Consider the following 12,561-nt stretch of genomic DNA (forward strand, 5'->3'; position numbering starts at 1 on the left):
TTTCAGAAATTGAAACTTGTGGGCGCTGCAGTCATAGACTGTGCGGCTGATCCCGGCGGAGGTTCGAGTCCTCTCTCAGGCATGGGTGTGTGTGTTTGTCCTTAGGATAATTTAGGTTAAGTAGTGTGTAAACTTAGGGACTGATGACCCTAGCAGTTAAGTCCCATACGATCTCACACACATTTGAACATTATTGAAACTTGTGATTTTTGTGGGTGGGAAAGGAGAGAGAGAGGGGGGAAGGGGGTTGTATGGTTCAAGATGTCTGTTCCGGCGCATAAGATTTTATAATTTTAGCACTAATGTCATGCGAGGTCAGTGAAAAGAAATGTATTCAGCATTACTGTGCCTATTTGTCAACAACTGTTCCTGATAATGTTCACAACCATACTGTTGGTATTCACAAGATGCCTGCCGCGGCAAAGACGAAAGAGGAGATGATTAGCTTCAACGTCGTAACGCCGAAGGAGGTGATAAATTTGAAAATATGGAGGGTATGGACGTATAAGGGACAGTCAAATGAAAGTGAGACAGATGGAAAAAAAGTAAGTAAACTGTTTTCTTTTTTCAAAAGTAATCGCCGTAGTTGTTAATACAACTGTTCCACTGTGAGACAAGCGTACACTTCTTCTTCCGAACTGACTGTAAGGGCCCGTTTCTCCTTGACTTCCCGGAACACGGCGCCCTACTAACGTACAGCGTTACGTGGACACTTTTCAAGAACTAAGGCGCGCCATGAAGATGAAACGCGTGGGAATGTTGACGGACAGCATGACTACGTTGCAGGATAATGCCTGTCCAGCTGCTGAAGTTTCGTTGCGGAACCCTGATGTATCCCCATAAAGTCCCGACACTTCCTCATGCGTTTCCCTTGTTTTCGAAACACTGAAGAAAGGCATTCGTGGTCGTCTATTTGCTTCGGACGAAGAGATGCACTCCTGGATACAACCATGATTCCGTAGGCAACAGGAAATAGTTTTCCATGAAGGCCTGACCGTCTTGTTTCAACGCAAAATAAATAATAAACAGTTCATTGGACTTCCCCTTATAATATACGTCTATAAACCGCAGTTCTCCACATAGAAAATCTACGAACTGGCAAAAATTTGGGCATACACTCACTCCTCGTCACCGCCATTTCAACCCAACACAGCTGATACGGATTCAGATTAAAGGATACGATACAAGCAAGCATAGTAGAGCCAAGCTGTTATAAAAAGTAGTATGTTTTAGGATGAAACACAACAATAAATAACGACAGTGGCATTGTTACTCAAGCATGTAATGCGATGTGGGTAATGTCAATAGAGTTTTTTCATTGTCACCGCAGAAATGACGCACAGATGGTGCTTGGTTAAATTACATTTACGTAAGTTTTGCTGTTAATAAAAAGGCTGTCATCAGCAACTGAGTCTGAATGGTATTTATCACAGAACTAAATCTTGACCAAAAAATGTTCAAATGTGTGTGAAATCATATGGGACTTAACTGCTAAGGTCATCAGTCCCTGAGCTTACACACTACTTAACCTAAATTATCCTATGGACAAACACACACACACCCATGCCCGAGGGAGGACTCGAACCTCCGCCGGGACCAGCCGCACAGTCCATGACTGCAGCGCCCTAGACAACTCGGCTAATCCCGCGCGGCAATCTTGATCACACAAAAGAAATTCCTCTCCATGTTTGCATTGCATTTGATACACATTATTTCCATTCTTACAAATCACTCGAATAACCAGCATAATTTCTTTGTTATTTTACAAATAAATAGAATGTTTGGTAAGAATACGTAATAACAGTTTAATTAAAAACCTATCGATAAATTTTTCTCAATGAAACCAAACAAAGAGGTTTTCGCGCACAATCCGTGTGTTACATTTCACTCGAAGTATCCCGTATTAGAGATTTCGGAATAGTTCCCCATTCGGATCTCCGGGAGGGGACTGCCAAGGGAGAGGTGACCATGAGAAAAAGATTGAATAACCATCGAAAGGATAACAGTCTACGAGTCGGGGCGTGGGAAGTCAGAAGCTTGATCGTGGTAGGGAAGCTAGAAAATCTGAAAAGGGAAAGGCAAAGGCCCAGTCCAGATATAATAGAGGCCAGTGAAGTGAAATGGAAAGAAGCCAAGGATTTATGGGAGGAAGGGTATAGGGTAATATCAACAGCAGCAGAAAATGGTACAGCGCGGGTAGGTCTCGTTATGAATAGGAATGTAGGGCAGCTGCCTCCGGATAGAGCGCCTCTGCACAGGCTTACATCAGCGTCCTCGATTGCAGAGGTGGATGACTTTGCCAAAACTGACCTGAAATGCTAGATCGTCGGCAAACGTGTTCGCCTGGACTGGGAGTAAACACCCCGTAACATAACCGCTGGAGAGCTATTGAGATTGATGTAGTGTCTAACCGACAGCTTGCCTCATTATTATTGACAACCATGACACAAACTAATATAAATCTGCGTATAGAATATGTATACGATTGTTTGTTGTGTGAGTACCTCATAAGACGTCGCAGCGATGTTCGTGCTTCACATCTGTTAACTGAACACACAAACATGGAGTTATACGTTGTAGACATGTTTTGCAAGGGATCATCCATCCTCGGCAGGCCAGTGAGCAAAGCAGTTGGTCTCATCGCACTATCGATCTGTTACCTGAGTTAACCTACTACGGCTACAAGTTGCGGATTTTGACGATGGAGAGAGCATTTATTTTACCACTTTGGCATTCCGGGATGGTACGCAATGTTTTCCGTACCTCATAAGCAACTCTTCCTCTGCCCACCCTCTGCAACAGTTTTCAGTTGTAAACAGAAAGTATTTCACCACAAGGTAAAGTCAGAAATGGTTTTAGCCATTCTCCTTACAGAAAGCGACTAGTTCTTTATTATATTGGGTGTCTCAGAAGAAATGATTTATATTCAGGGATACGAAACGAACGATCATTCGGAGCAAAATATTCTGGTAAACATGGTCTCTAAAAGGCATGCCTTAAAAGCTACGAGCACTGCATCTTCGATACTATGAAACATATCTTTTAAAGCAAGCTGTTTGTTTTCGGAGGAGGTAGTATGGGCTAAAACAAGAAAAAATTGCTTAGTAAACATGGGTTCTGAAATACATACCGTATGATTCATGAGCAGTTGTTGAGTAGAAGCGAAGTGTTTCGCTGTAGCACAGATGAACAAGTGCTCGTGGCTTTTAACGCATGCGCAGTAGAACCCGTGTTTACTGGACATTGATTTCTTGTTTTGGCTCTACTACCACCTCTCACAACATGCAAAGGAAGGAGCTTGCAGCAGAAAAAAATTTGTTCACAGTATCGAAGATGAAGAGGTGCTCATATATCTGAAGGTACGCATATTAGAGGCCATGTTTTCTACCCTTTTCCGCTTCGAATGTTCGTCCCTGTCATATCACTAAATACCGATCATTCATCCTTGGACACATGCATTATTAATAAAGTATTGGGCGCTGTTGGAATGTACTGCTAGGCATCGATGGTACAGTACAAAAATGTTACATGGTGAATGATTCCGTTCCAGCAACTATCACTATAACTCCTACGCACGAAAAATCAAACAAAAGGTAATCCAGTACGGAATAATGACAATATTATGAAAAGGATAGTTGCAACTCAGCATATAGCTGAGATGCTGAGGCGCAGATAGGCACAACAAACAGCCTGTCAAACATAGCTTTCGGCCAAACAGGTCTTCTTCAGAATTGGACAATATACACTCACACTCACACACACACACACACACACACACACTCATGCAAACACAACTCACACACACATGGCCACAGGCTCTGGCTCCCTGGGCTAGGCAACCAGACACTGTGGTCATGTGTGTGTGTGTGTGTGTGTGTGTGTGTGTGTGTGTGTGTGTGTTGACTTTGCGTGAGTGTGTGTGTATGTGTGTGTGTGTGTGTGTGTGTGTGTGTGTGTGTGTGTGTGTATTGTCCAATTATAATGAAGGCCTGTTTGGCTGAAAGCTTTTGTTTGACAGACGTTTTGTTGCTCCTATCTGCGCCTCAGCATTTCTGCTATCAGCTGAGTAGCAACTATCCTTTTAGTAATATTTTTCTATACACGTAAGATAGAGAAGAAAAATCAGCATAGCAGTTGTCAATTTTACGCTTTACTAATTTTTATAGTACACCACAAAACATAATACTCCGTTTTTACTACTTTCTGTCACACGGAATGGTGAAGTTAATGTACTGGAATCGCCCTACATACGAAGTTCCGAACCTGACCACAATGTATACCTTTGGCGTAACGTTGTGTTAATATTTGTGCCTGAGGTATTACGCTATTCCACGTACTCACCATGTGTGTGTCCGTATCTGTTGCAGTTGTGGTACTATGCGGCAACCCGAACACCGTGCGGGAGATCCTGCTGGCTGCGGATGAGCTGAACATGGTGGGAAGCGGGGAGTACGTCTTCTTCAACATCGAGCTGTTCAACAGGTGAGTCACGCTGGAACAGTAAAACCAGTCTATGTCAGGCCCTTCTCCTGCCAGCTTATCGTTCTACACCGAGTGCTCAGGAAGGAAGAGAAGGTCGAGCGTAACGTCCCATCGACCATGAGGTCGTGTTGAAGAGCGATTCTCAACCCTTATAAAAAAATTCTGAGGTTGTTCGGGGATATTTTCTGAGTATTTTGGTATGAGGGACGCATGGTGTACGATGTTTCGTTACAGAGTAATAATGTATTTATTATTCATCTGGTTTGCTACTCAAATTCTGTGTTTCCTGAGAGGTTGCCGGAAATTTTCACTCTGCCTTTAATGTAATTTTACCTCTCAACTATGTGAAGATTCTCCACGAAGAACATATGGTTCCGATTCACCGTTAAAGTGTTCCTCTCCTTTCCCAAATTGAAGATTTGGAGTAGATTACCGACATGAACTAGACAAAGTGGCGTTAATTTGAAAGATTTGCGCTCGGCCATTGAGCCACACAAAATTATTACCTTGGTTTCCATAAAAATAGTATGGTAACAGTGGAAAGAACTATAATGTGCAGTCACCAACATGTGGAACGTAAAGACGCAGATTAATACACGAACCTTCACACAGATTACAACGTACTATGATGTGGTTGCCGTCGTTGCGAGAACACTGCATTCAGTGCATACGATATCCACATCGTCCAGCTCTTATGTACTAAACGTAGCCACACTCTTGTGTATCTTTATTATCTTACAATTAACTCTACCCGAAAAACAAACCCGAAACAGAACCGAGCAGTACTGAATACAAGCGTCATGGCTCAGAGTAAAGTGGGCAATTTTTTTGTGAACAGCAAGTACTGTAAAATGATGCAACAAGTTCGTTATAATAAAAAATAGACACAGGCAGCGCATACCTTCTGCATTGACTGTGCCACATATCGTTCCGTTGCAATACAGATACGAAGATAAACGTTGGTGTGAGAAAACCAACTAAATCTAGATACTCTATAACGAACCATCGGAGGCCAGAGTTTCTTAATACAGAAATAGTCAGATAATATTGTTGACAACACTCCGAAATTTTATCAGAGAGGTTCGCTTTTCCCCTGTAGAAGAAGTATAAGCTCAGGTCGAGAAGGTATGGGGTAGGAAATCATCAGCGTTCTTTTCAATGGAATCATCGTACGCTAACAATTGCACAACATTCACAGGCGTCGCAGTAATCAGAAAATTAATCGTAAGCTGAGTTGGCTGTACTAATCCCGTCTTCTGGAAGAGACTGAGGAAGTAAAATCGGGGAACTTGAAGCCAGCAATCACTCCAGCAAAACAAGGTGTCCTTCAACCGCAGGTCAACTTAAACGTACGTTTGTATTATTATACACTCCGTCGAGCACCTAACATTCTATCGATCATATACAAGGTGTTCTAGAGAATATGTTTCTCTCTTTACAATACAAAATAGTAAGTGGATGGAATATTTATTTAAGAAGTGAAACTTAAGAAACGCCAGTATTTCTGCGGAGTTATGACTACAACTCATTAGTTAATTTCTAGAGTTACAGCAATTACTTATAGTGGACAGTGTCCGATGCCAGACCTCCATTCTGTTTAGTACGCAAATTATGTTCTAAAAGCATTTAATATTGACTTGAGAGTGCCATGCACCATTTACATTTTACTCTTAGAAAATATCATTAAAAGTTAGTACTAAGAAACGGTTAATATCTAAGACCTTACGCGTATTCAATTTGAAAAATAGTTGCCAAAATCGGAGCCCTTCCTAAAATTAGCAAAAAAGTACTGACCAAAAAAGGGAAAAGGTATTAAATTAAAAAATACATAACCTAATTTCTAAGTAGCTGTAATATAACTTCTTCCAGAACGTTACCCAATTTTTCTGATGTAGGATGCTAGGCTATAGGATGTTTCTGCAGGCTGTCTTTCTGTAAGTTTGGTTTTGTGGTGTTTAAGAGAAAGACTAACCCACTTCTTCCTAGCAATTCCGTCTTTCCAAGGCTGTCATTTCAAGTAAGGCCAAAGGAGAAGCTTGCATAGCAAGGCAATACTAAATTCGCTCTTCTTCAAGATGTTTACCCAAAATTATGGGTCTGTCTATTTTGTTTGTGCTGCTTCCTGTAATGTACCGTACCGAATATTGGGCAACCCCATTAAGCATTGTTTTGGAACATTAAACAGTTTACTGGCCTTCTTCCAACCCATCTTTTTTTCTGAACTCCATCCATAGCTTTGGTCGGTTTAGAAGGCCTCCAGTTTTTTGATCAGCCATCACCATTATCCTCTTGAAATCTGCAATAGAATTCCGAGAGAATAAGAATATTTAAAAATATACTCTGAGTTCAGAAATGAAAAAGTTAGAGGTCCAGTTTAAGCAGTTCAAGGGGGTCCAGTTTTCGTAACTACCGCCTACCGCCTACAACTTGATAACCAAATCAATTTATAAACAAATATTTACATGTAACGGTTTAATCGTAAACATTCGTCTTAAACATTTCAACCCATGAACTCATATATGTTAAAAGGCTTACCTGCCAATATCTAGGAGAAATAAGGAAAAATTTGGCACAGTGTAAACATCTCTTTCATTTGAAGAACATCTATCCGCGAAATGGTAAGTAACAAGTGAAGCCGCAGAAGTGCGCACCCCGCTCCAGAGTGGTTGAAGCTTAAACTACTGTTTACACTTCGTCCTACTAGAGTACAGGAGAATATAGGGCCCAGATCCAGGTAGTCCACATTAGGTATGGGGGTATCAAATTCAGAACACTTCCCCCTAATCATTTAAACAGGACATTATTTTTTCCTATCGTGTAACTGATGTGGTCAAACCTACTGTTTGCAAATCAAATCAAATTTTTATCAATTTTGGGTGGGGAGCTACAAAGTTATTTGCGTGGATTCAGCGTGCTGTCCATAATGGGCTGTGTTCACCTATATTCAGATGGATTTCCATTTCAGCGTGGTACACGAACAAGAGTCCATTTACCTGAATGCACAGCTCAGTGCACCTTATAAACGAGCTGCGAGCGAGATGTAAAGTTGCTGGTGTCATGAAGCGATAACCTTCCCTACAGATGATAATACAGTCACTGTTGTTTGTAAAGTTTCTTTGTTAACCGAACTGTAACCGTTTTGAGCCACCTGTGCCGATCTCCTACATCACACAGTAGTGAAGCGTGATGGCACAATAACGGGGCAACTAGAACTCCATTTGGGAGTAGTGAGACACAAGTCATCGTCTGGTCATCTAGATTTAGTATTTCGATGGCTTTCCTGAATCAGTTCAGGTGAATTACTAGGTGCTTACTTTGAACAGACCACTGCCGTTTTCTTGCATAGTCCTCGACCAGTCTGATTTTACGGTCCGCCTTTAGTTAGGTTAGTGTTTTTTTTAACGTCCCGTCGACAACGAGGTCATTAGAGACGGAGCGCAAGCTCGGGTTAGGAAAGGATGGGGAAGGAAATCGGCCGTGCCCTTTCAAAGGAACCATCCCGGCATTTGCCTGAAACGATTTAGGGAAATCACGGAAAACCTAAATCAGGATGGCTGGAGACAGGATTGAACCGTCGTCCTTCCGAATGCGAGTCCAGTGTGCTAACCACTGCGCCACCTCGCTCGGTCCACCTTTAGTGACCTACGTTCAACGGCACAGTACATTCTCGACTTCCTTGTATTGTTTTCGCGATGTGGAGGGAGCGTTGCTCAGGACATTTATTCCTGCATCGTTCACAACTCACAGCGCACTAGTATCGGAATGCATTTGACTTTGATGCACTGTCTTATTTCAGAAAAGATGGGAGGATGGTGAACTTAGTGTTCAGAATTTATAGCCTATCAATTGTTGATAGTAGCAATATGCGGGAGGCGTTCAATGAGTAATACAACAGTTTTTTCCTAGCCAGTTTTGGTTGAAAAAATGTGGAATTTGCAGAGGGACTTTGTGGAATATTGTCGCTTCAGCCCCAATAGCTTCATGAAATTCCCACAGGTGGCGGCGCTGTAAGTAGCCTTCAAAATGGCGCCTGTAACGGAGCTACGTTCCAAGCAGAGACCTGTCATTGATTTCCTTTGGCGGAAAACCAGAGTCTCACAGTTATTGATAGACTCTTGCAGAGTGTCCACGGAGACTTGGCAGCGAACAAAGGCACGGTGAGTCGTTGCGCGAGGCGTCTGGTCACGCATACCTGTCCGATCTCCATCGTGCCGGACGGCCGCACACAGCCGTGACTCCTGCAGTGTTGGGACGTGCGGACACTCTCATTCGAGGTGATTGACGGATCACAATCAAATACCTGTCATCTCAACTGGACGTTGCAGTTGGTAGTGCTGACACTCACTCAGCCAGTCGGGGTACTCCCAGTTGTGTGCCCCGCTGGGTTCCTCTCTGCTTAACAGAACACCCTAAACAACTATCAAGGCCCACCTGTGCGGAACTGCTCCCCTCTACGAGGCTAATCGCAACAATCCTTTTTTTTTTTGGAACATCGTCACAGGCGATGAAACATGGGTTCATCACCTCGAACCGGAAACGGAACGGCAGTCCATGGAGTGGCGCCACACCACCTGTTCTCCAAAGAACTCAGTTTGTAAAGTGATGCCGGGGTCTTCTGGGACTCTGAAGTGGTTATCCTGTTTGATGTCCTTTCTCATCGTGCAACGATAGACTTCGAAGTGTTTTGTGCTACCCTCAGAAAACTGAAGAAACCCCTTCAGTGTGTTGGTCACCACAGAAATGCAAACGAACCTTCCCTTCTCCATGAGAACGCAAGGCCTCACACAAATCCGCGCATCCGACAGGGCCTCACGAAACCTCATTACCCTCCCTAAAGCCCGGATCTCGCACCAGCCGACTTCCATCTGTTTGACCCAGTGAAGGATGCCCTCCGCGGAAAGCAGTACGTGAATGAAGAGGAAGTTACAAAAACCTGTGAGGGAGACGTAATAACATACTTTGATCCTGATTCCGTAGCTCTTTCAAAGTGAATGTCTAACTCAAGGCCGAACCGATGTTTATTACTTTTGTATTTCTGGCAGTGAATTATTTTATTCGTGGAACTTAAGTACACTCATACAGTAATGAAATTTTACGCTGTAAGCTTCGTTGACTTGCGTGTGCAGTCATCACATCTTCATGAAAAGCAGTTACAGCCGTAATCGCATATACGAGGTGCAGCAATAAAGGAACGAGACTGATTCTCTTTGCAAGATGTGGCAACCCTGCAGGCTTGCGTAGGCACAATATCTTTGTACTTGGTCTATAAGCTGCTTCTAGTCCAAGCAGCACATCGATGCAACTGCTCTGTCGTTAAGTTGTGCTGTAGTAAGTTAACACGTGGTTGTGTCTCTCGTCACGGAAATGGAACCGCATAATATTGCGCAACGGTATGCCATTTCTTTTTTGCGTTAAATTGGGTGAAAACGTGACGACAACTTACGGTAAGCTTCAGAAGGCTTTTGGAGAGTAGGTTATGTCAAGAGCTCGAGTTCTTCGTTGATTTAAAATGTTTAGTGAAGGCAGAACGAATGTTGAACATGAAGACCACAGTGGACGACCATCAACCTCACGGATGGATGTCAGCTAGGCCAGGCTACGTGAACTCATACGATCTGATCGAAGATTATCCGTGAAAATGATTGCAGAAGAACTGAACATCTATCGAGAAACGGTTCATCTAATAATAGCTGAAGATCTTGGTATGAGAAAGATTTGTGGAAAAATGGTCACCAAAAATCTCACACCACAACAGCAAGAAACACGGAAAAATGTGGCAGCCGATGTTTTAGAGCAAACGGATATCAACCCAGTATTGTTGAGCCGTGTTTTCACTGGTGATGAAAGTTGGTTTTTTCAGTACGATCCAGAGACAAAACGCCAAAAGTTCGCAATGGTGCTCAATGGAATCACCCAAGCCAAAAAAAACTCGCATGTCAAAGTCAAAAGTGAAATTCATGCTTGTGTGCTTCTTTGATTCCAAGGGAATTGTTCATAAAGAGTGGGTGCCTCCTGGACAAACAGTCAACCAATATTACTAGAAAGAAATTTTAGAAAGACTTCGTAAAAGAGTTCTTCGTGTCCGTGCCAACATTGCTGATAATTGGATTCTGTATCAAGATAATGCGCCATCCCATACTGCTCTGTCAGTCCAGCAATTTTTAACCTCAAAAGAAATTTCAGTACTACAACAGCCACCTTATTCACCAGATATCGCTCCGTGCGACTTTTTTCTATTTCCAAGAGTCAAAACGGCGGTCAACGGACACCATTTTCAAACAACACAAGATGTCCAAAAAGCTGTGACGAGGGTCTTGGTGGCTGTTACAGAAGACGAGCTCCAGAACTGTTACCAAGAATGGCAGAAACGCTGGAAAAAATGTGTGCAATCGGCAGGGAACTACTTTGAAGGAGGCAACACTAAACTTGACTAAAATGGTAAGCAACATTTTTTTCACATCAGTCTCATTACTTTATTGTCGCACCTCGTAAATGTTGTGAAAAACCCGAAAAGGGGCACAGCAAAGTTTGCTGATTTTCCTAGTACGATTATTTAAGAACATCAGTTAAATGCATTACTTACCACATTATTGCTAACATTGTTTGCGCTTGAGTTAATATTTTCTACAGCAGACATAACATAATCTCTGTGGTGAACAGTCTTTTTAAGCCACTGGCGCTTTCTCAGTTACTGCCGAGCTTCGTAAGGGCGTCAGCCCACTGAGATTCCTGTCCAGGGCCACTGGTGATTTTCTCCGACTGCCATGACATCGGCGCTTCTGTGACCTGTTTCTGGACAGCTATGACGGTTATTCATTTGTGGTGAGAAACCGCCCCTGGTCATTAGCATTGTGTGGACTCCGCCACTCACTGACCCACTGAGCGAGCTGAATGGCGCAAATCACCGAATGGCGCCATCGTCTGCGTGCTGTGAGCCGACTTAACGACTCTCCGCCGATACATCGCGCCTTTGATGTGCGGCCTATCAGCGATGGGCGCTGTCGACACACGGGCGCTGCAACAATTACCTGCCCTCTGTGGCGGCAACCGAAGCAGGAGAGAGGCTGCAACCTCTTGACATTTCCACCACATTGAGCGTGGCTGCGGCCGACATTGCAGGATAAGGAATCAAAGAGCCCAACACATATTCCTATCGCTATTTATCTATGACTCATCTCTCATTGGGAACTCCACTTTAGACACTTCATGCGCAGAACCTGTCAACACTTTATACTTAAACCTGTGAATTCATAAGGGACTATGACCCCCGTTTTCAATGCTCTGAAATATATCAGTTTATATGACACCTGAACAACGCAAGTTGACGAGCCCACGCTAATTGTAAACGGTTGTGAAAACACACTTGACCTCTTAGCAACAAATAATCCGGAGTTAATAACCAGCATCAAAACCGATATAGGGATTAGTGAACACAGGGTTGTTGTAGCGAGATTGAATATTGTAATATCCAAATCCTCGAAAAATAAGCGAAAAAATACCTATTCAAAATAGCAGATAAAAATTCACATGACGCCTTCCTGAGAGACAATCTCCACTCATTCCAAATTAATAATATAAGTGTAGACCAGATGTGGCTTAAATTCAAAGAAATAGTATCGGCAGCAATTGAGAGGTTTAGACCAAATAAACTAACAAACGACGGAGCTGATCCTCCTTGGTACACAAAACGGGTTAGAACACTGTTGCAGAAGCAACGAAACAAACATGCCAAATTTAAACAGACGCAAAATCCCCAAGATTGGCGATCCTTTACAGAAGCTCGAAACTTAGCGCGGAGTTTAGTGCGAGACGCCTATAACAGTTTCCACAGCGAAAGTTTGTCTCGAAACCTGGTAGAAAATCCAAAGAGATTCTGGTAGTATGTGGAGTATATTAACGGCAAGAAACAATCAATGCCTTCTCTGTGCGATAACAATGGAGATACAATCGAAGACAGTGTTGCCAAAGCACATTTACTAAACACAGCCTTCCGAAATGCCTTCACTAAAGAAGACGAAGTAAATATTCCAGAACTCGAATCGAGAACAGCTGCCAAGTAGAAGTAAATATCCTCGGAGT

General features: G+C 42.9%; 1 protein-coding gene across 2 annotated transcripts in view; it reads left to right on the forward strand.

Moving 5' to 3' along the window:
- Window positions 1-12,561, forward strand: part of LOC124795224 (atrial natriuretic peptide receptor 1-like) — a 1,189,640-nt gene that overhangs the window by 478,408 nt on the left and 698,671 nt on the right. For both annotated transcript variants that reach the window (XM_047259145.1, XM_047259146.1), the window contains exon 3: window positions 4,368-4,482. In XM_047259145.1, the coding sequence (XP_047115101.1) occupies window positions 4,368-4,482 (115 nt within the window). The remainder of the gene's footprint in view (window positions 1-4,367; window positions 4,483-12,561) is intronic.

This window comes from Schistocerca piceifrons, chromosome 4 (assembly GCF_021461385.2).
Source record: "Schistocerca piceifrons isolate TAMUIC-IGC-003096 chromosome 4, iqSchPice1.1, whole genome shotgun sequence".
Lineage (NCBI taxonomy): Eukaryota > Metazoa > Arthropoda > Insecta > Orthoptera > Acrididae > Schistocerca > Schistocerca piceifrons.